General features: G+C 58.6%; 3 protein-coding genes across 11 annotated transcripts in view; 1 reads left to right on the forward strand and 2 right to left on the reverse strand.

The window, feature by feature from the left end:
• Positions 1-1988, reverse strand: LOC129471486 (uncharacterized). The gene is given in 4 exon segments (XM_063630902.1): positions 1-1291; positions 1294-1639; positions 1642-1806; positions 1808-1988. Coding segments are annotated over 4 exon segments (636 nt in total). The 5' UTR covers positions 1847-1988; the 3' UTR covers positions 1-1205.
• On the forward strand, positions 895-19815 carry GATD1 (glutamine amidotransferase class 1 domain containing 1). Of its 9 annotated transcripts, none has more exons than XM_055260130.2 (8): positions 895-4457; positions 8473-8549; positions 9794-9899; positions 10274-10381; positions 11356-11450; positions 12258-12351; positions 12581-12692; positions 12785-16523. In XM_055260130.2, exons 1-8 carry the CDS (start codon positions 4394-4396, stop codon positions 12789-12791), a joined length of 663 nt encoding a protein of 220 aa, XP_055116105.1. In that variant the 5' UTR covers positions 895-4393; the 3' UTR covers positions 12792-16523. The 9 variants fall into 9 exon arrangements, with proteins under 9 accessions (XP_055116105.1, XP_055116103.1, XP_055116107.1 ...); XM_055260129.2 differs by lacking the exons at positions 12581-12692; positions 12785-16523 and adding exons at positions 16690-16889; positions 18148-19815 and having other exon boundaries at positions 4352-4457; XM_055260128.2 differs by lacking the exons at positions 12581-12692; positions 12785-16523 and adding an exon at positions 16690-19815 and having other exon boundaries at positions 4337-4457.
• TALDO1 (transaldolase 1) overlaps positions 19809-21881 on the reverse strand; it is a 16238-nt gene continuing 14165 nt past the window's right edge. Inside the window, exons 5-8 of the mRNA XM_055260099.2 lie at positions 21314-21489; positions 20888-21085; positions 20400-20545; positions 19809-20021 (exon numbers count right to left, since the gene is read on the reverse strand). Coding sequence (XP_055116074.1) covers positions 19989-20021; positions 20400-20545; positions 20888-21085; positions 21314-21489 — 553 coding nt within the window. The 3' untranslated portion in view covers positions 19809-19988. The remainder of the gene's footprint in view (positions 20022-20399; positions 20546-20887; positions 21086-21313; positions 21490-21881) is intronic.

Consider the following 21881-nt stretch of genomic DNA (forward strand, 5'->3'; position numbering starts at 1 on the left):
TTGTGTTTTGTTGTTGTTGTTATTTCCTAAACAACACAATACAGCAACTCTTCGCACAGCAGTTACATTGTATTAGGTATTATAAGTAATCTAGAAATGAGTTAAAGTACACAAGAGCACACATGTAGGTTATATGCAAACACTACATCATTTTTTCTTTTTTTTTGAGATGGAGTCTTGCTCTGTCGCCCAGGCTAGAGTGCAATGACGTGATCTCTGCTGACTGCAACCTCCACCTCCTGGGTTCAAGCGATTCTCCTGCCTTAGCCTCCCAAGTAGCTGGGATTACAGGCGCACAACCATGCCTGGCTAATTTTTTGTATTTTTAGTAGAGACGGGGTTTCCCCATGTTGGCCAGGCTGGTTTCAAACTCCTGACCTCGTGATCCCCCCGCCTCGGCCTCCCAAACTGTTGGGATTACAGGTGTGAGCCACTGCGCCCGGCCCCCCGCCTTTTTTTTTTTTTTTTTTTTGAGACCGAGTCTTGCTCTGTCGCCCAGGCTGGAGTACGGTGGCGCAATCTTGGCTTACTGCAACCTCTGCTTCCTGGGTTCAAGTAATTCACCTCCCTCAGCCTACTGAGTAGCTGGGATTACAGGTTCCCGCCACCACGCCCAGTTAATTTTTGTATTTTTAGTAGAGATGGGGTTTCACCACGTTGGCCAGGCTGGTCTCAAACTCCTGACCTCAGGTGATCCACCCGCCTTGGCCTCCCAAAGTGCTGGGATTACAGGTGTGAGCCACCATACCTGGCCAAACACTACACTATTTTTTTTTTTTTTTTTTTTTTTGAGACGGAGTCTTGCTCTGTCACCCAGGCTGGAGTGCAGTGGCGCGATCTCGGCTCACTGCAAGCTCCGCCTCCCGGGTTCACGCCATTCTCCTGCCTCAGCCTCTCTGAGTAGCTGGGACTACAGGCGCCCGCCACCATGCCCAGCTAATTTTTTGTATTTTTAGTAGAGACGGGGTTTCACCGTGGTCTCGATCTCCTGACCTCGTGATCCACCCGCCTCGGCCTCCCAAAGTGCTGGGATTAGAGGCATGAGCCACTGCGCCCGGCCGACACTACACTATTTTATAGCAGGGACTTGAGCATCTGCAGGGGTCCTGGAATCAATCCCGCATGGATACTGAGGGACACCTGTACATCTGAGTCTGTGAGTGTCTGAGGCGGTACTTCTGGTGCCCATGGACTTCGAGGGATGGTTAGGAGTTTGATAAGCGGAGGGAAGAGTACCAAGTGCAAAGGTCGCAGGGGAAAGGCTCAGCATGCCCCGAATTCACCAACCAAGGCAGCAGGGGTGACGGGAGGTCCTGCAGCATGGGCCAGTCCCGGAGGGCAGACATCTCCAGGAACGGCCCCTCTCCCACCCATCCTTGGATTCCAGCACGTGCAAGTTCTGGAGGCAGGAAACGGAACAAAACCTTTTCACTGCTGATGACATGTCCTGTGACCCTCCCACACTGTGAGTCTCTCAGTCTCCAAACAAAGGCAAGACCCTAGGTTCCATGGAATTGCCACCTGCTCTGGCAGAGCCCCTGATGCTCAGCCCCCAAACCTGCCCCGCTGGGGCACTCACTGTGAGATGCATCTGAACTCCACGGTCAAGGGGCAGGCGGTGAGCCCCACGCCAGGACTTCAGACACGAAGCTGGACAATGGCTGAGGGAGGAGGCTCAGTAGGGTGGGACGGTGATGTGGGCGGTCCAATAGGCACAACCCTGGACATCCCACAGTGGGGCCAGGGACCCACATCAGTGACGCCATTACCCCCAAGCCTGGGCCCCTTCCCAGGAGGCAGCACCCGGACTGGGCTACTGACTGCAGACCTCAGGTGCTCTGCCCATGGCTCCCCCATAGCTGCCCAATCATGCCCAGGTGTCCTGTCACCTGGCCCAATGTCAGCCCTAAACAGGGCATGAGGAGCACCCTTTCCCACTGGCCAGGGGTAGAAGGGGGAGCAGAGACTGGCCTCTTGGAGGGGAGGAGATGGCGGCACCCTGGGTGGGCACACAGGGTTGGGGGCTGCTGCAGAGTAGCGGAGCAGCAACAGACCACCTGGGGGCACCCACACTCCAGGGCTCAGCAGTGAGGGTACAAGGGTGATCTTGCCCACAGGAGACTCGGGAAGCCCGGGAACCTCGGGTGTGGTTCCTGCCTCCTGGCTGGCTGCTGCCCTTGGGCTGATGCTATGGCTTGCTGGTGGGGCCCTGGCTGGCCACCCTGGGACTCCAAATGCCATGAGGGATGTGCACTTTCCCAGGATTGGCTGTGCCGGGAACCAGCGATGCCCACACAAAAACATGACACCCCGGACTCCGGTGGGGACCCAAGGGTACAGTAGGGGACACACCACCTGTGGATACAGGCGCACACACACGCATTAGACTTGCCGCCAGTGTGAGGGCCAAGCCTGGCTTCCGGCTTCCTCCTCCATACTGCTGTTCTAACTTGGGGGGAGGGGAAGAGGAATGCGGAGGGGGCTGCTGCAGACTCGGCCCTGCACCTGTGGCTGGTCCAGCTCAGCTCCAGCAGGAACACCCCGGGGCCAGTGCAGGTGGGGCTAGGCGAGCAGGTAGACCTGCTCCAACCTGCCCCTCCTGCTCCCAGGTTTGAGGCCCACAGTGTGTGCCTGTGGGTGACAAGATCCTGTGCAGATCCAGAAAGCTCTCCAAGCGGCTAGGCCCAGCCTGTGGTGTGACCGCAGGCCTGCCAGGCTTCGGACACCTCCACCCACCTAACACTGGACACTCACTCAGCTCCGTCTTTGCTCCCCAACCCAACTCTTGGCCTTGCCTGTGCCAGGAGCTCCCAGCTCCCACTTCCCCTGTAGTGGGAGGGCTCTGCGTCAGGTGAGGCAGGCTGTACTGCCTGTCTGACAGGGGTCAGGGACCTTTCTCCAGCCTGGGCCAGGGGGAACCAGAGGCCAATGGCTTTTTTTTTTTTTTTTTTTTTTTTTTTTGAGAAGGAGTCTCACTCTGTTGCCCAGGCTGGAGTGCAGTGGTGCGATCTTGGCTCATTGCAACCTCTGCCTCCTCAGGGTTCACGTAATTCTCCCGCCTCAGCCTCCCAAGTAGCTTGGATTACAGGTGCCTGCCACCGCTAATTTTTATATTTTTCTTAGTAGAGACGGGGTTTCACCATCTTCGCCAAGCTAGTCTTGTACTCCTGACCTCGTGATCCACCCGCCTGGGCCTCCCAAAGTGTTGGGATTACAGGCATGAGCCACTGCACCCGGCAGAGACCAATGGTTTTGAGGGGGTGGGACCCACAGAATTCCTCACCTTGGCTGTTCCCAACCATGACGGTTCCCCTGGTTGGAGCAGAGGCTTGGTGGGACCTTCATACTGGCAGCAGGGGGCCAGGGACCTGGGCGGCCCACTCGCCTGCTGGCTCTGTCTCAAGCGCCCTTTTGGCCTCAAAGGCTGCCTGCTTGTCTGCCAACCACCCCACGTGGTCTCACCCCCTCCAACTACAGTCGAAGGAAAAACTGCTTCAGGCTGGGCGCGGTGGCTCACGCCTGTAGTCCTCGCACTTTGGGAGGCCAAGGCAGGCAGATCGCTTTAGATCAGGAGTTCGAGACCAGCTTGGACAACACAGACCCCGTCTCTACTCAAAACACAAAAAAATTAGCTAGGCGTGATGGAGTGTGCACCTGGGGTCCCGGTTGCTCAAGAGGCTGAGGTGGGAGGATCGCTTGAACACGGTAGGCAGACGCTGTATTGAGCCGAGATCACGCCACTGCACTCCAGAGGCCCTGTCTCAAAAAAAAAAAAAAGAAAAACTGCTTCAATTCTCCTCACCAAAGCCAGCACGCCCGAGGTGTCCCCATCTCAGGAAGTGACACTCCGTCCTCCCAGGAGCTCAGCCCGACGCCCCACAACCCTGCAGGCCTCCCCGCGACGCCCCCGTCCTGGACCGGCGGAGCCCACCCCGCCTCCTGGACCCCGCCGTCACCCTCCCTAGTCTCCGGGGACACTCGGAGCTTCTGACCCCGCAGCCTCCCGGCCTCCCCTGCTCCTGGGGTGTGGCCACCGGAACACCACGGGCACCTTCGCGCCCCGACACCGCCGCCTGGCTCAGCTGATGCCCGCGCCCCCACCCCAGGCCAGGAGCCCTACCCCGCGCGCGCTCAGACTGCGCATCCGGCGGGGAGGACCCTCGCGACCCTACCTATTGCCCCTGCCAGGCTCGGATGCCGAACCCGCCGGGGCCAAAGCAAGAGCGACCAGGAACCGCCCGGAAGCGCGGAGGGGCGGGAAGAGGACCGGATACGAACGCGCAGGCGCCCAGCCCCGCCCAGCCCCGCCCCCGGCCTCCAGGGCACGTGACCCGCGACCTCCCGGGCGCGCCCAGGCGCCGCGCACGCGCAGACCCAGCGCCGAGCCCGCGCCATGGCGTCCGAGCGGCTTCCTAGCAGGCCAGCCTGTCTACTCGTGGCCAGCGGCGCCGCCGAAGGTGAGGCCCGGCGGCCGGGGCCGGTGTCCGAAGAGCGTCCGCGAGGGAGCTGCCCGGGGCGGGAGGTTCGGGACACCGTGGGCGCGCGTCACGTGGCGCCGAAAGCGGAGGCCGCTGGGGGCTCCCGGCAGGGGCCGGGGGCGGGCGGAGCGGGGTCGGTGTCGGGATGGAGCTCCGGGCGGGGGCGGGGACGGGGTCGCGGGTTCGGATGGAGCTCGGGGCGGGGTCGGGGGGTCGTGATGGATCCTGGCGCCGCGTCGTTCCTCCGAGTCTCGTCTGCGCGGCGAGGCGGCCCGGGCCCGACGTTTCTAGCGGAGGGAGCCGCGTGCCTGGGCCTGGTCCCCGAGGCCGCTGCGCTGCGAGAGGGGAGCCCGGGTGTGGGGAGGGGCCATTCCGGGAGTTGACCCTGCTCTGAGGTCGGGCGGCCGCGGGGACCCTGACGTTCTGAGCCACCGGCTTCTGAGGAGACCCGGAGCCCCCTCCTGGGGAAGGCGCCCCTCGGCCCCCGTCCTGGGGCAAGGGTACCAGGGCAATACTGGCCTGGGGCTCACGCGGGCCGGAGCGCAGCGGGGGGCGTCCCCTGGCGCTGAGCCTGCAGGGTCTCAGGGCAGCAGGAGAGGGATGAGCAGCGGAGCCCGAGGGTGCCTGGCCTTGTTCTGAGCCTTTTGGAGAGGGAAGTGACCAGCCCAAGGTCACCGCACCACGGAGAGGTGGGGGCCGGGGTTGCGACCTAGAGGTCTGCCTCTTGAAGTCTGTAGCTCCTCAAGTGTGGACCGGGAGATGGGACTGTAGGGTTGTGGCGTCACGATGTGCTGAGCTCCAGGGGTCCTGAGTGATGCCCCCAGACTGCGGGTGGGAGGAGCCTCGAGTGGGGTTCAGTCCTGGGGGTGTGGGTTGGGGCTTGTTACCAGAGCAGGTAGGGGTGAGGAGGTCTGGCATGTTGAGGACATGGGGTCTTGGCGCCAGCAGACCCGGGCAGCACTTCAAGAGGCTGGAAGGGCAGGCAGCTGGGGGAACAGAGCCTGCTGCAGTCTACTGGACGCTTTGTTTTTCGTCAATATGTGGACATTTTACAGTGAATATGTATTAACTTATATAAGAATGAAGAGGCCGGGCGCAGTGGCTCACAACCTGTAATCCCAACACTTTGGGAGGCCGAGGCGGGCGGATCACGAGGTCAAGAGATCCAGACCATTCTGGCTAACACGGTGAAACCCCGTCTCTACTAAAAGTACAAAAATTAGCTGGGCGTTGTGGCACCCTCCTGTAGTCCCAGCTACTCGGAAGGCTGAGGCAGGAGAATTGCTTGAACCCGGGAGGTGGAGGTTGCAGTGAGCCGAGATCGCACCACTGCACTCCAGCCTGGCAACAGTGCAAGACTCCATCTCAAAAAAAAAAAAAAAAAAAAAAAACTCAAGATAAAAATGAAGCTGAGGGATTGGGCCCCAGAGTTAAAATAAATGTAGAGAGATACAGCTCACGCTACTTTGGAATAAACTTGTACGTGCTCTCCGGTAGGCAGGGTGGGCGGAGCTGTGTCCTTCCCCTGGTAGGACAGCGGCCCCCAGAGCCTTCTGGATTGCGCGTGGTGTGTTGGGTTTCTTTTTTTTTTTTTTTCTTCTTATTAATTTTTTTGCACACAAAACAATAAACATTTTCTAAAAATACATACGAACAAAAAGATGCGTATCAAACATATTAGGAAGGTTGCACATGGGAAGACGGGGAATAGAAATGGGGAGTGGGGATTAAAGAAAATAAATGAGAGAGGGACTTTATATGGATCAATGATAATAACTCAGTCCTCTATTTGACAAAGAAGAAGGAGAAGGAAGAGGAAGAAAAAGAAAGTGGGATAAAGGATCAGAAAGGGAGGAAAATAGAAAAAATTAGAGTATGACTCCAGGGTAGACCTGTTTTGTTGTCACTGGGTTGGTTGGTTGGTTTGTCTGTTGTATTTTTCATGTTTTCGCCATGTTGGCCAGGCTGGTCTCGAACTCCTAGCCTCAAGTGATCAACCCGCCTCGGCCTCCCAGAGCTCCGGGACTACAGGCGTGAGCCACCACGTCCAGCCCCCACATTGCTTCTGGCCTCCGTGGTAGACCTCCCAGACGGGGCGGTCAGGCAGAGGCAATCCCCACATCCCAGATGGGGCAGCCGGGCAGAGGCGCTCCTCACTTCCCAGACGGGGCGGCCGGGCAGAGGGGCTCCTCACTTCCCAGACGGGGCGGCCGGGCAGAGGCGCTCCTCACTTCTTCCCAGACGGGGCGGCCGGGCAGAGGCGCTCCTTACTTCCCAGACGATGGGTGGCCGGGCAGAGGCGCTCCTCACTTCCCAGACGATGGGTGGCCGGGCAGAGGCGCTCCTCACTTCCCAGACGGGGCGGCCGGGCAGAGGCGCTCCTCACTTCCCAGACGGGGCGGCCGGGCAGAGGCGCTCCTCACTTCCCAGACGGGGCGGCCTGGCAGAGGCGCTCCTCACTTCTTCCCAGACGGGGCGGCCGGGCAGAGGCGCTCCTCACTTCTTCCCAGACGATGGGTGGCCGGGCAGAGGCGCTCCTCACTTCCCAGATGGGGCGGCCGGGCAGAGGCGCTCCTCACTTCCCAGACGGGGAGGCCGGGCAGACGCGCTCCTCACTTCCCAGACGATGGGTGGCCGGGCAGAGGCGCTCCTCACTTGCCAGACGATGGGTGGCCGGGCAGAGGCGCTCCTCACTTCCCAGACGATGGGTGGCCGGGCAGAGGCGCTCCTCACTTCCCAGATGATGGGTGGCCGGGCAGAGGCGCTCCTCACTTCCCAGACGGGGCAGCCGGGCAGACGCGCTCCTCACTTCCCAGACGGGGCGGCCGGGCAGAGGCGCTCCTCACTTCCCAGACGACGGGTGGCCGGGCAGAGGCGCTCCTCACTTCCCAGACGGGGCAGCCGGGCAGAGACGCTCCCCACCTCCCAGATGGGGCGGCGGCCGGACAGGGGCTGCAATCCCAGCACCCTGGGAGGCCAAGGCAGGCGGCTGGGAGGCGGAGGCTGCAGGGGAGCCAAGACCACGCCACCGCACTGCAGCCCGGGCAACACCGAGCACCGAGTGAGCGAGACTCCGTCTGCAGTCCCAGCACCTCGGGAGGCCGAGGCGGGCAGAGCACTCGGGGTCAGGAGCTGGAGACCAGCCTGGCCAAGATGGCGAAACCACGCCTCTAGCCAAAGGAGAAAAAGCAGGCAGCGGTGGTGGCGTGCGCCGGCAATCCCAGGCAGCCCGCAGGCCGGGGCAGGAGAAGCACGGGAGCCGGACGCAGGGAGTGTGCAGCGTGCCGACTAGATTCCAGCGTGGGCCACAGAGGGAAGAAAAGAAAAAAAGAAGGAAGGAAGGAAGGCGGGTTTCTTTTTTGAAAGTTTTTTGAGGGGCCGAAGGAGGCTGGGAAAAGCTGAGGGGGAGGGGTAGAATCCCAGAATCCTTGTGAGGAAAGGGTCCCTGAGCGGCTTCCCTGGAAGGGGTGAGGAGGGGTCAGGACACTTGTGCGTTCTCCATGGCGCCTGAGGGCCTCAGTCCCTGGTGGTTCAGTGAGAGGATGAGCTGAACTCTGTGACCCTCACACCCGGGTTTGCCTTTCGGAAAGGTCTCTCATGGTTCTGTTAGCACTAGGATGAGGCTGGGGTGTGGGAGTGGCATGGACAGTTGAAGTGGGCTGCATCCTGTCCCCGCTTCTGGCTGAGGCTGGAAGTAACAGTGCCAGGCTGGGGAAAGAGCCTGCCATGGGGGATGCAGGCCCGGGGATGACCTACCGTTCTGGCAGACCTGGCTGTGCCCCTCTGCCTCATGCCTTCCCAGCTTCCTTCTCCTGGATGTGAATGGGTGGCTGGCCCTGCCCCAGGGCTTCAAGTAGTGGTCCCTGGGTGTAGGGGAGAGGGCTGCTCCTCAGCGTGTTCTGGGGTCCGTTGAGGCCATGGGGGTGTCTGGGTGGCCCCCTGAGGTGGGGCAGGCTAGTCCTGTCGAGCCCACACTCACTGGGACCTTCTGCAGGTGTGTCGGCCCAGTCCTTCCTCCACTGTTTCACGATGGCCAGCACCACCTTCAACCTGCAGGTGGCCACCCCTGGGGTAAGTCCAGCCTCTCCTTCCCCACTGGACACTTGGGGTCTGTCTCCACCTCTCTGGGGGCGACTGCCGCCGCTGCCTGGGAGGAGTGGGGAGCCCCTGCAGTCGGTGGAGGGTGAAGAGTCTGTAACCAAACCCTGGTGGCATCCTCCTGTCCCAGTCCCCATTTCCTGGGCTCTGACCCCACCTGTGATGAGGGAGACCTTTTCTTTTCCTTTTTTTTTTTTTTTTTTTTTTTTTTGAGGTGGAGTTTCGCTCTTGTTGCCCAGGCCGGAGTACAGTGGTGCATTCTCGGCTCTCCACAACCTCCGCCTCCCTGGTTCAAGCAGTCCTCCTGCCTCAGCCTCCCGAGTAGCCAGGATTACAGGCATGCGGCACCACGCCCAGCTAATTTTGTATTTTTAGTAGAGACAGGTTTTCACCATGTTGGCCAGGATGGTCTCTAACTCCCAACCTCAGGTGATCCACCCGCCTCGGCCTCCCAAAGTGCTGGGATTATAGGCGTGAGCCTCCGTGCTCGGCCCAAGGGAGACCTTTTCGCTGTGGGTCTGTGCGTCTGCACGTGTGTGAGCAGGAGACCAAGGCGCAGCCCTGCTGTGAGGGGCACACGTTTCCACTGGGAGGAATTCTCCACCCTCTGATCATGGGGGACCCAGGAATATCAGATGTAGATAAGTCGAAGTAAGGATGCATTATGTATTTGTCACTGCAGGTTTTTATTGATTATGTATAAAAATCTTTGGTTGGTGGTTTGGCTAAGAAACCACTGAGGCGCCGGGCGCGGTGGCTCACGCTTGTAATCCCAGCACTTTGGGAGGCCGAGGCGGGCGGATCACGAGGTCAGGAGATCGAGACCACGGTGAAACCCTGTCTCTACTAAAAATACAAAAAATTAGCCGGGCGTGGTGGCGGGCGCCTGTAGTCCCAGCTATACTCGGAGAGGCTGAGGCAGGAGAATGGCGTGAACCCAGGAGGCGGAGCTTGCAGTGAGCCGAGATCGCGCCACTGCACTCCAGCCTGGGTGACAGAGTGAGACTCTGTCTCAAAAAAAAAAAAAAAACCACTGAGGCTGCTGCTGGGACAGGCTCCCCCAACCTGAGAGACCCAGTGAAGGAGGCTGGGTGGTCGGGGGCCTTTGTGCCTCAGGAGGATGCTGTTGGGTCCCTTGTCAGCTGTTTCAGGCTCCCTCTGAGCCAACAGGGATATCCCTGGTGCTGACCCTCGGCCCCTGGGCTCTGCTTCTCCAGGGGAAAGCCATGGAATTTGTGGATGTGACCGAGGGCAATGCACGCTGGGTGCAAGACTTCCGCCTCAAGGCTTACGCCAGCCCCGCCAAGCTCGAGTCCATCGATGGTAGGCCCGGGACCCACTCCTTGGGGTGGGGTGCCTGGGACCTTGAAGGGTCAAGGGTTTCAGATAGGTATGGGGTCTTAGTGAGCTCCCTAGGTCTGTCCCTGAAGCCCTGTGACCATCTGGGGCAGCCTCCAGCCCCACATCATGGGTCCCAGAGTTTCTGAGCCCCTTTGGGGAGGAAAGGTGGTGAGTGTGTGGAGATAGGAAAGTCAGGGGGGCCCTTGGGAGCTGTAGCCCATGGAGGAAAAGGGACAGATGACATCACCAGGCTGGCTGTGGAGGGTCTGTCCTGGCCACACACTTAGGCCTGGTCCTGCAGGTAGTCTCACTTTGATTGACATGTGGCTGCTACCTGGTCTGTGTTCTCCCCGCAGGTGCCCGGTACCATGCCCTCCTGATCCCCAGCTGTCCTGGGGCCCTGACCGACCTGGCCAGCAGTGGCTCCCTGGCCCGTATCCTGCAGCACTTCCACTCTGAGAGCAGTAGGTGACCCCTGGGACCCAGGGGAGGGGTTGGATGTGCAGCGTCACAAGAAATGGGTCTCCCACCAGCAGAAGAGAGGTGGGAAGACCCCAGGTAGGCTTTTCTGGGTCTGGTCAGTGGCCACTGCAGTGATTGTGGGCAGGAGGCAGGGACCGCCCCCTCCCCCGACACACACAGACTTTGTCCTCTTCTAGTGACCATCTTGCAGGCCTCTGGGCGGGCTCCCGAGGGTGGGTGGCCATGCCCTCCTTAGCAAGGCAGGACACTGACCTGGTTCCTTCTGGGGAAGCCTGGCATCCAGGGCTGGGCTTGGGGCTCAAGGCCAGCGGGGGTGCAGGGAGGAAGGCTGTTTGAGGAGACCTGGCAGCTGCCCTGGCTCAGGGTTGGGCTGTGATGAGTGTGTCCACTGGCCGGGGTGGACAAGCCAGCGCTCTACACAGCACCCTTTGTGTGTGGGAGTGGGGCTGCCATTCCCAACATGGCCTGGACAGGCAGCAATTGTTTGTGGCCACCTCAGCCATGGGAACACACTCAGCCTTTCGGGTGGAGCCAGGGTGGCCCCACCGCAAGGCACAGGCGCTGCCTCAGGCTCTCCTCCTACCCGCCCAGGGGCGTCCTATCTAGCCGGGGACGGGCCTTTCCCACAGCGCCTGCCAGGCTATGCAGTGGGGTTGCTGGGCAGTGTCCTAGGATTTGGTAAACAGACCTGGAAGCTCAGGACCTCCTCTCCGTGTGTGTCTCAGCCGCCAAAACGTGTAAACCAGAGCCTAGTCCTGAAGCACCAGCTCCCCCGAGCAGATTCCTGATGCCAACTGTGCAGGCTGAGCCAGGACACCTCGGGTGCTGAGCCCAGTCTCCAGGGAAACCTGGGAGGAGGGGCCGGGCAGGCGGCACAGGCCTGGGGGAGCCACAAGCAGGGGCGTCTGGGAGGGGCTTCAGGGTCCAGGGCCTCAACGCCATGTGCCGCTTTCAGAGCCCATCTGCGCCATCGGCCACGGTGTCGCCGCCCTGTGCTGTGCCACCAACGAGGACAGATCCTGGGTGTTCCACGGCTACAGCCTGACAGGGGTGAGTGCCTGGAGGACAAAGGCACCCTGTGCTCCCTGCTCTGTCCTCCCCTATGACAGCCCTCTGGTCCCTAGTCTCCCGGAAGCCCAGGCCCACTCACCAGGGGACGTGGGGAGGGAGGGGCATCAGACCTGCGTGTGCAGTCAGGAGGGGCTGAGAGCCCAGCCAGGGTGTCCTCCGAGACACAGCCTGTGTCAGTCTGAGGCCCAAAGGCTGTGAAGTGGGCTCTGTGGACACTGGGGGCGGCCGTGGGAGCAGCTGATCCACAGGCCCTGAGGCAGGGAGAGGTGGCTGCTGTGCAGAGGCTGGTTTCACTGAAAGTTAAACAGGCCTGGCCCCCAGCTCAGATGTCACTTTCCCTGCTGAGGGGACCTTTCCTCAGTGGGTACTCAGTGGTGCCCTCCCAGGGGTGACGCCAACCCAGTCTCAGGTTACAAGTGGGCATGACCCCTCCAGTGAGTGGTTAGATTCACTCCTGCCCAGAGGGTGCCCCATCCCAGCCCTCTGCTCAAGGGGCTCACCCCACCAAGCCCTTCTCATTCTAGTCATCCGTGTGCTCCGGTGCTGAGGGAGCTGGCCCCTCCTCCCGTAGTGGCCTCGTCGCTCTCAGGGAAACCCCACGGGAAGATGGCTAGACTTTGTCATCTCCCCGGCCTCCAGCCTTAGCAGCTGTCTCTGTGATGAGCAGTGACACCCCCGGTCCCACTTGGTTGGGTGAGGCTCCCTGTCCTGATTTGACCTTCCTGACCCCTGGGGTGGGTCACAGGGCCTGGGCCTGGCTCAGGAGCCCCCACCCTGCTCCTGCAGCCCTCTGTGTGTGAGCTCGTCAGGGCCCCCGGCTTCGCCCGCCTGCCGCTCGTGGTGGAGGACTTTGTGAAAGATTCGGGCGCCTGCTTCAGTGGTGAGCCTTGAGGGTGCCCCCTGCACTTACAGAAGATGGGGTGGGGGGGCTTGCCTGCCGCAGCTTGGGGGAGAAGCCTCCTGGGCCCCGGGTTCTATAGACCCCCACGGCACTGACTCAGACCCAGACAGGCTGACGTACTGCTGACCCTGGGAGCCCGCCTGGAGCTCGGGGCTCTCAGTGGGTGGGGTGGACATTGCCTGAGGCCGGTGCCCTTGGTCCTCCCCAGCAAGCGAGCCTGACGCTGTGCACGTCGTGCTGGACCGCCACCTGGTCACGGGCCAGAATGCCAGCTCCACTGTGCCGGCCGTGCAGAACCTGCTCTTCATCTGTGGCAGCCGGTGAGGGCACCAGGGTGGGCACATTCCTGCCACATCAGCAGAGCTGCACCGGGTGCTTTTGCCCAAGCCTTGACCGCACGTCTGTCCTGCAGGAAATGAACCTGCTGGGTAGATGCACCCCCGAGACAGCCCAGGTGTCTCCAGAGGCAGCCCCGTCTCAGGCTTCAGGGACCCCGCCTCTTCCCTCCTGACAAGGGCCCTGGATGGCAGCCCGGTCTGGCCCTGATGGGATTGTTGGAGGCTTCCTGGAATCAGCTCTGAGGGGGTGTCGGCTCTCCTGGAGGGTCCAAACCCCCATCCCCTGCATGTTTTCTGGTAGGAGGCAGAGAAAAGACCCCACGTGCCCGGAGGGCTGTGCTAGCTGCTAGGTGGTCCTCGGGAATTCCAGGCTGGGTTTTCCGGGGAGGACTGGTTGCCACGTGTGGTCACTGTTGACTAGACAGAGTCGGCTCAGGGGTCCTCTGTGGGGGTTTGCCCTGTTGTGGCCTGTCCGCCACCCACCATCCCTTTCACTGTTGGTGGGGGCCTTGAGGGGAGGGCCCAGCCGGCGGGAGCTGGCTCAGAACTTTGGCCAAAGGTGAACGGAATGTTTTGGGAGCAGCAGCCTCCTGCCCTGAGGCTGACTGGCACTGGCAGCACTTTCCTGTTGAAGAGATCTTCCTGGCATGTGGTTTCAAAGTGTAAGCACCTTGGCAATGCACCCTGTCCTGTCTAAGCACTAAGAGGCGTGTTTAGTTGTGAATATGCACCTTGGCGATGTACCCTGTCCTAAGCACTGAGAGGCATGTTTAGTTGTGAATATGAAACCATGAGATTCTCAATGAGAGGAAAGTGCTGTCCCCCACAGCCTTGCAGAGTGGCCTCAGGTAGAGCAGCTGTCAAGAGCAGACAGTGGTCCAGCCTGCTGGGCACCTGGCCTGGGCCGTGGCCCTCCAGCGGGCTGCCCACTGGCCCCGGTGTAGGGCCTCTGCTTCTTCACAATTTCCCAGTTTGAGCCATCAAAGGCCTTCCTCCTGCCCACCTGCCCATCTCAGCCACAGCCGTTCCCAAGCACCAGGGTGGCTCCTGGTGCCTGTGACCTGCCAAGAGGCCCCTTGTGATTATAAAACCGTTCAGGTGGGCCGGGCGCGATGGCTCATGCCTGTAATTCCAGCGCTTTGGGAGGGCAAGGCGGGCGGATCACGAGGTCAGGAGATCAAAACCATCCTGGTTAACATGGTGAAACCCCATCTCTACTAAAAATACAACAAAAAGTTAGCCGGGCGTGGTGGCGGGTGCCTGTAGTCCCAGCTACTTGGGAGGCTGAGGCAGGAGAATGGCGTGAACCCAGGAGGCAGAGCCTGCAGTGAGCTGAGATCGCGCCACTGCACTCCAGTCTGGGCGACAGAGCGAGACTCCGTCTCAAAACAAAACAAAAAAACAGTTGGCTGGGCGTGGTGGCTCACGCCTGTAATCCCAGCACTTTGGGAGGCCAAAGTGGTCGGATCATCTGAGGTCAGGAGTTTGAGACCAGCCTGGCCTACACGGTGAAACTAAAATAGAAAAATTAGCTGGGCGTGGTGTCAGGCGCCTGTATTCCCAGCTACTTGGGAGGCTGAGACATGAGAATTGCTTGAACCTGGGAGGCGGAGGTTGCAGTGAGCCAAGATTGCGCTGTTGCACTCCAACCTGGGCAACGAGTGAAACTCTGTCTCAAAAATAAAAAATAATAAAGTAAAATAAAGCTGTTCAATAAGGAGAATTCAGAAAAAAGTGGAAGAAGGAAGCGCTGCAGCCACATCCCTGCCCTGAAGGCTGCTTCCCTCCAGTGCCTCGCAGATTAATCAGGATGCCCACTTAGCACTGACCGCGGGGCCTTGCTCTGTCCCGGGTCCACTCTCACCCCCGTGTGGTGATGGACATCTCTGGACAAGTGCTTTTTATTTATTTATTTTTTGAGATGTAGTTTCTCTCTCGTCGCCCAGGCTGGAGTGCAGTGGCACAATCTTGGCTCACTGCAACCCCTGCCTCCCGGGTTCAAGTGATTCTCCTGCCTCAGCTACCTGGAGTAGCTGAGATTACAGGTGTGTGCCACCATGCCCAGCTAATTTTTGTATTTTTAGTAGAGACCGGGTTTCACCATGTTGGCCAAGCTGGTCTCGAACTCCAGACCTCGAGTGATCCTCCTGCCTTGGCCTCCCAAAGTGTTAGGATTACAGGCGTGAGCCACTGCGCCTGGCCTAATTTTTGTATTTTTAGTAGAGATGGGGTTTCATCGTGTTGGCCAGGCTGGTCTTGAACTCCTGACCTCAGGTGATCCACTTCCCTCAGCCTCCCAAAGTGCTGGGATTACAGGAGTGAACCACCATGCCCGGCTAACAAGTACTATTTTATTTTTATTTTATTTTTTGGATGGAGTCTCATTCTGTCGCCAGGCTGGAACACAGTGGCACAATCTTGGCTCACTGCAACCTCCGCCTCCCGGGTTCAAGTGATTCTCCTGCCTTAGCCGCCCGAGTAGCTGGGACTACAGGTGCACACCATCACACCCAGCTAATTTTTGTATTTTTCCTTTTCTTTTTTTTTTTTTTTTTTTTTTTTGAGATGGAGTCTTGCTCTGTTGGCAGGTTGGAGTGCAGTGGCTTGATCTCGGCTCACTGCAACCTCTGCCTCTGCCTCCCAGATTGAAGCAATTCTCCTGCCTCAGCCTCCCGAGTAGCTGTGACTACAGGCACGTGCCACTACGCCCAGCTAATTTTTGTATTTTCAGTAGAGATGGGGTTTCACTATGTTGGCCAGGATGGTCTCGATCTCTAGACCTCGTGATCTGCCCGCTCGGCCTCCCAAAGTGCTGGGATTGCAGGCGAACTCATGTCTTAATGTCGTAGTCCATTTGGGCTCCTATAAGAAAATACCGTAAACTGGCTGGGCGCGGTGGCTCACGCCTGTAATCCCAGCACTTTGGGAGGCTGAGGCAGGTGGATCACCTGAGGTCAGGAGTTCGAGACCAACCTGGCCAAGACAGTGAAACCCCGTCTCTACTAAAAATACAAAAATTAGCCGGGCACGATGGTGGGCGCCTGTAATCCCATCTACTTGGGAGGCTGAGGCAGGAGAATCGCTTGAACCCGAGAGGCGGAGGTTGCAGTGAGCTGACATCACGCCACTGCACTCTAGCCTGGGTGACAGAGCAAGACTCCATCTCAAAAAAAAAAAAGAAAAAATACTGTAAACCTCGTGGCTTATAAACAACAGAAGTCAGTTTCAGTTTTGGAGGCTGGAAGCCCAAGATGAAAGCACCAGCAGATGCAGCCTCTTTTTTAAGGGTGATGGTCCCATCATGAGGCTGTGCCCCTTCCCTGTGACCGGATGACCTCCCAGATGCCCCACCTAATACCATCCCCTTGCAGGTGAGGACTTAAGCAGGTGGGTTCTGGGGGGACATGCTCAGGCCACAGCAGGGTGGATGAAGAGCCAGTGAGCCTCACTGAGCCCCTCTGGTCAGCCAGATCTGACATCGAGCCCAGCACTGAAGATCAAAGCAGGTGGGGCTTTGGGATGTGAAGTGGGTTCTGACATGGGGCCCCACAGACTTGTCTCTGAGTGAGCTGCCTGCAGGCCCCCGCGTCATTCCTCAGCTGCGTGCAAGGCATCTGGCTTGGAGGGCCTCCCTGCTGTGCCCAGTTCTCTCTCTGCCAGGGCAGGGCTTGGGGCAGCACCAGGCTGGGGCAGAGGAGGAAAGCAAGAGGACAGAACCTCTAGAAGAGCAGCAGAGGGCGGGTGAGGATTTCCCCATATACCAGTGTGTGTTCATCTACCCACGAGGAATAAAACCATGCAGCTGCATACAAACGGTGTCCTGGTGTTCACAGCAGAACTCCTCATGATAATGGATAAGTTGTTTTCGTACAAACAATGGGTTGTCAATATGTTTAATAATCATTGGTATCAATAAGAGCAGTGTATTCATGTGGTGGATTATTTGGCTATTAAAACGGAATGAATTTATTTTTAATAGGATCTTGCTATATTGCCCTGGCTGGAGTGCGACTATTCACAGGCACAGTTACTGCTCGCTGCAGCCGTGAACTGGCCTCAAGTGATCCTTCCACCTCAGCCTCCCCAGTAGACGAGACTGCAGGGACACACCACCATGCCTGGCTAGGAGTGAAGTTCTTTTACGTTCCGTGATGTGGGCGGACCTGGACAGAATGCTGAGTGAGTGAAAGAAGCCTGTCTCAAAAGGCCTTTGCCCTGTGATTCCATTTTTGTGAAATACCCAGAAAATGTAAGTCAGACAGAAAGTAGATTGTTTGAGGCTGGGAATGGGGACAAATAGGTATGAGATTTCACTTTGGGGTGATGGTTTCACAGTTCTAAGATGACTGAATCATAGGGGCAAGTGGGTGAACTTGATGTTTGCAAACAACACTCACAAACTTAGTCACATCCCCAGAGCCCCATTCTGCTGGGTCTCCTTGGAGATAATGGTGCTGTTAATAATTGGGAGCCACAAGACCTTTGATGTCCTCTTAGGACTTAGCCTGTTGACCGGCTCAGAGGCAGAGGCCTGGCCTACGGTGGGAAGCCTTGAAGGGTGGGAGGGACTCTTCAGCAGTGGGGGGTTGGTGTGGGGAGGGCTCTGCCCACTCAGCTCTCCACCCCAGGAGGAGCCCTGCACTGGTCTTGATCAAGGGCACTGGCAGCTCAAGCTGCCTCCCTGGCCTGCTGCTGCTCTGCCCCAGGGTTGTCCCCTCTGCACCCTGTATGGGTGAGGCATGCCCAACCCAGGCTGGAACTGAGGAGCGGCGGCCAGATGCCTGGTGTAAGGTAGGGTAGCATGCTTTAGGTTGAGGGCAAGAAGCTGCAGCTCCATCCTACAGCCCAGTGCTGTCCCTGCCCTTGGAGGAGTGGGGGCAGGTCCAGAAGCTGCTCCAGACCCTAGCAAATAGGGGCTCAAATGACCCTCCTTTTGCAGTGCCTGGCATCCCTGGAGCCAGAAGGACTAACCTGCAACCTGCAAAAAGGCATGGGGCACAGGGGCCTAGACCTGACAGAGGCTTCCAGGGAGGGGAGGAGGAAGGGGCTGCCCTAGAGCCATGAGGAGGTCCCCTGCTGATTTCTGGGTGGGGCCCAGGACAGTCCTTGGATCACTGGCAAGGTGGGCCTTTCATGTCTACAACTGGGAAGCTGGACAGATGTGGGTCCAGGAGTCCCCTTGCCTTGTTCTCCTTGCAGCCTGACCAGGACTCGGTGTGGCACTCACCCTGTAATGTTTCTAGGAACAGAGGGACCACCACATAGACCACCCATCACTGCCCCCACCAAGCCCTTCATAGTGCAACCCATTGCATTCAAACTCCAGTTGACGAACTATTTGCAGGGCTGGGGCTGCTGCACTGGGTTTCAGGTTCAGTTTAGGATCCATAAAGGTGGCTGGGTGCAGTGGCTCAGGCCTGTAATCCCTGCACTTTAGGAAGCCGCAGCAGGAGGATCGCATGAGCCTAGGAGTTTGAGACCAGCCTAGGCAGTGTGGTGAGACCCCATCTCTACAAAAAATAGAAAATTAGCCATGCATGGTGGTGCATGCCTGTAGTCTCAACTACAGGCGGGAGGATCACTTGAGCCTGGGAGGTGGAGGCTACAGTGAGCCAAGATTGCACCACTGCACTCCAGCCTGGGCAACAGAGTGAGGCCCTGTATTGAAAAACAGGGAGAGGCCGGGCCAGTGGCTCACGCCTGTAATCCCAACACTTTGGGAGGCCAGGGTGGGTGGATCACAAGGTCAGGAGTTCAAGACCAGCTTGGCCAAAATGGTGAAACCCCCGTCTCTACTAAATATACAAAAATTAGCTAGGCGTGGTGGCGGGCGCCTGTAATCCCAGCTACTTGGGAGGCTGAGGCAGGAGAATCGCTTGAACCTGGGAGGCGGAGGTTGCGGTGAGCTGATACCGCACCACTGCACTCCAGCCTGGGTGACAGAGTGAGACTCTGTCTCAAAAAAAAAAAAAAAAAAAAAAAAAAATCAAAAACAGGGTGAGCCAGATGCAGTGGTCCCAGCACTTTGGGAGCCCGAAGCAGGCACATCACTTGAGGTCAGGAGTTTGAGACCAGCCTGGCCAACATGGTGAAACCCCGTTTCTACTAAAAATACAAAAATTAGCCGGGTGTTGTGGTGGGTGCCTGTAATCCCAGCTACTTAGGAGGCTGAGGCAGGAGAATCTCTTGAACCCAGGAGGCAGAGGTTGCAGTGAGCCCAGATCACGCCACTGCACTGCAGCCTGGGTGACAGAGCAAGACTCCATCTCAAAAAAAAAAAAAAGTCCAGGCGCAGTGGCTCACGCCTGTAATCCCAACACTTTGGAAGGCAGAGGCAGGTGGATCACTTGATGTCAGGAGTTCAAGACTAGCCTGGCCAACATGGTGAAACCCCGTTTCTACTAAAAATACAAAAATTAGCCGGGCATGGTGGCAGGCAACTGTAATCCCAGCTACTCAGGAGGCTGAGGCAGGAGAATCTCTTGAACCCAGGAGGCGGAGGTTGCAAGGAACCGAGATCGCACCACTGCCTGGGCGCACTCCAGCCTGGGCGACAGAGTGAGATTCCGTCTCAAACAACAAAAAAAATGGGGGTGGCGACTTCAAGGCCAGTGGCTGGTGCATGTCGTGCTGCCCCCACAAGGTGGCGCCGTGACCCCATGCAGGAACGTGGCATGCCATGCAAGGTCTCAGCCACAACAGGACAGGAGGGGGGCAGGGGGCATGGGCAGGGCAGCCTTGACGAACAGGAGGCCCAGGCCCTCAAAAGCAAGAGGGAGGGTCCAGCTGGGACTGCTCCTCTGGGAGGCATCCACATCTGCCCATGCTTGGAGGCTTGAGACTGTTTCAGTGTTCATCTGTGACCCACCTGGGACAGCATCTTGGGAGCCCCTGGCATCAGAAGCCTGTCCTTTGCCTAACTCCACCAATGCCCTCCCAGCACCAACCCTGAGCTGGGTTCCCAGGTGGTGGCCCAGGCGGTGGGTTGTGTCTGGGGTACCCTGACCCCGACCCCATCTCTGAGTCCTAACCTAGGTTACAGCCCATCACAGCTGGGGCAGGTAATGCTTAGGAGACAAAGGGGACGGAGACAGTGAATGAAACAGCACAGGAAAAGTGACTGCTTTAATGTATTAGGCAAAATTTTACATAAAATCAGAAATCTATGATCTGTCCCTGCTCCAATTTGTAAAAAAACGCAAGATTCATCAGAAGCTATGTGCAGTCAGACCCCAGCTGGCCGGCGGTGCAGATCTGGAGTCCAGCCTCAGGGATGCGCTACTTTCCATTCTCTGCATTGAACATTTGTTCCTAGAAAGAAATACAGCATGAGCTGTGTCTCCCCACCCTGCCTTCTGCACCATGAAGCCTCACAAGGCACCATGTGGAAGGAGGGAGGCCCTTGTGGAGTCTGCACTCTGTGGGGGCCAGGGCCATAGGGTGGCCAACACCACAGTCACCACACAGGCCAGAGAGGAGCCAAGACCCACCAAGCATCCCGGGGCACCCCTGGGTGCCACGCACCCTCCACCCTGGGATGGCCTCAACAGGCCCCACTTGCTGGACAGCACATGAACTGAGACCTGGGGTCTCACTGAAGTTTTAACTCTGCCCAGCTTCAACCCTGACGCCCAGGCCCGGGCTCCCATGGGGCTTGGCATTATGTGGCCGCCCACACATAACACTCACTGTCAGCATCCGCTCCAGCTTCACTGCATCAGCGGCAAACTTGCGGATCCCGTCAGAGAGCTTCTCCACAGCCATCTGGTCCTCGTTGTGCAACCAACGGAAAGACTTCTCATCCAGGTGGATTTTTTCCAGGTCACTGGCTTGGGCTGGGGGACAAGAACCAGCCTTCCATGCCTGCTCCATGTCCCTGCCCACCTTGGCCCCTTGGGCTGAGGGCCTGAACTGCTGCACCCAAGCATCTCCCACCAGGGCCAGGCCTCGGCCCCAGCAAGGCTCACGCTGGAAGTGGCGTTTCAGCCCATAGCCTTGGCTGACGACTTGAGTGAGATGTGTTAGGAAAGCCAAGCCCTCCGTTGAGGTCTACTTCACCCTCATGTCTCCCGAGATGAGCTCGCCCCACAGGTGGGAGGGATCACCCACAGGGCAGCGCGGCAGGGCAGTGGTGGCCTTGCCCGAGCAGCAGCCACAGCTGGGCAGTGGGGCCTCACCCGCCTTGGCCGAGAGCACAGGCACCAGCTTGGTGTTGTCCTGCAGCAGCTCTCCCAGGAGCTTGGGTGAGATGGTGAGGAAGTCACAGCCGGCTAGTGCTTTGATCTCGCCCGTGTTGCGGAAGGAGGCACCCATGACAATGGTTTTGTAGCCAAACTTCTTGTAGTAGTTGTAGATTTTAGTGACACTCTTTACCCCTGGAAAGAGACCAAGCTGTGACCAGCAAGGCTTCAGCAGAGGTACCACCCCACCTGCCCTCCCAGTGCCTACTGGCTGCACTACCTTGAGCCGCCACCCCTGCCTGCTCCGTGCCGACCTGCGCACCTCACTGCTTGTTTGATGCAGCAGCTCTGTCCCGGGCTCTTCCTGCCTGAGGTGCTGCTGAGGCTGTTCCCCTTACCCCATTACCACAGAGGGACCCTCACCAGGGTCTTCCAGGGGCTCGTAGGATTTCTTGTCGGTGTTTGCCACATGCCAGTCAAGGATGCGCCCAACAAATGGGGAGATGAGGGTCACACCCGCCTCGGCACAGGCCACAGCCTGGGCGAAGGAGAAGAGTAACGTCATGTTGCAGTGGATGCCGTGCTGCTCCTCGAGCTCCCTGCAAGGGGGGGACAGGTGAGAGCGGGGCAGGTGAATGCAGGTCAGGTGCCCACCCAGAGCCACAGGCTGCCAACGATGCTCACGGGCCTTAAGCTAAAAAGGCAGGAACAGGCTCATGCCATTGTTAAGAACATATCTGTAACATTCAAGAGGGTTCTAAGTGGATAGTGGGTTATGGGTGACCAGGATTTTCTCCAACCCACATTACACAATAGACAAAGGCAAGGGAGGCCCTCTGGGTGCCCATGCTCTTGCGCCAGGCCATCACCTCATCCCAGAACTCACCAGGGCTCAGCTCCCAGGCTAGAAACACTGAGTCGTCTATGACCACATTCCAGTCCTCACCCTGTTCCACCCTAGCCATTCCTGGGGCCACCCCGCAGCAGGCCC

Source organism: Symphalangus syndactylus, chromosome 21 (genome assembly GCF_028878055.3).
Source record: "Symphalangus syndactylus isolate Jambi chromosome 21, NHGRI_mSymSyn1-v2.1_pri, whole genome shotgun sequence".
NCBI classification, from domain to species: Eukaryota; Metazoa; Chordata; class Mammalia; order Primates; family Hylobatidae; genus Symphalangus; species Symphalangus syndactylus.

Coding starts and splice junctions, on each gene's coding strand:
- GATD1 (XM_055260128.2), top strand. CDS start 4,394: ATGGCGTCCGAGCGGCTTCCTAGCAGGCCAGCCTGTCTACTCGTGGCC. Junction 4,458..8,472: donor GGCCAGCGGCGCCGCCGAAG/GTGAGGCCCGGC, acceptor GACCTTCTGCAG/GTGTGTCGGCCCAGTCCTTC. Junction 12,352..16,689: donor TTCGGGCGCCTGCTTCAGTG/GTGAGCCTTGAG, acceptor TATTTTTAATAG/GATCTTGCTATATTGCCCTG.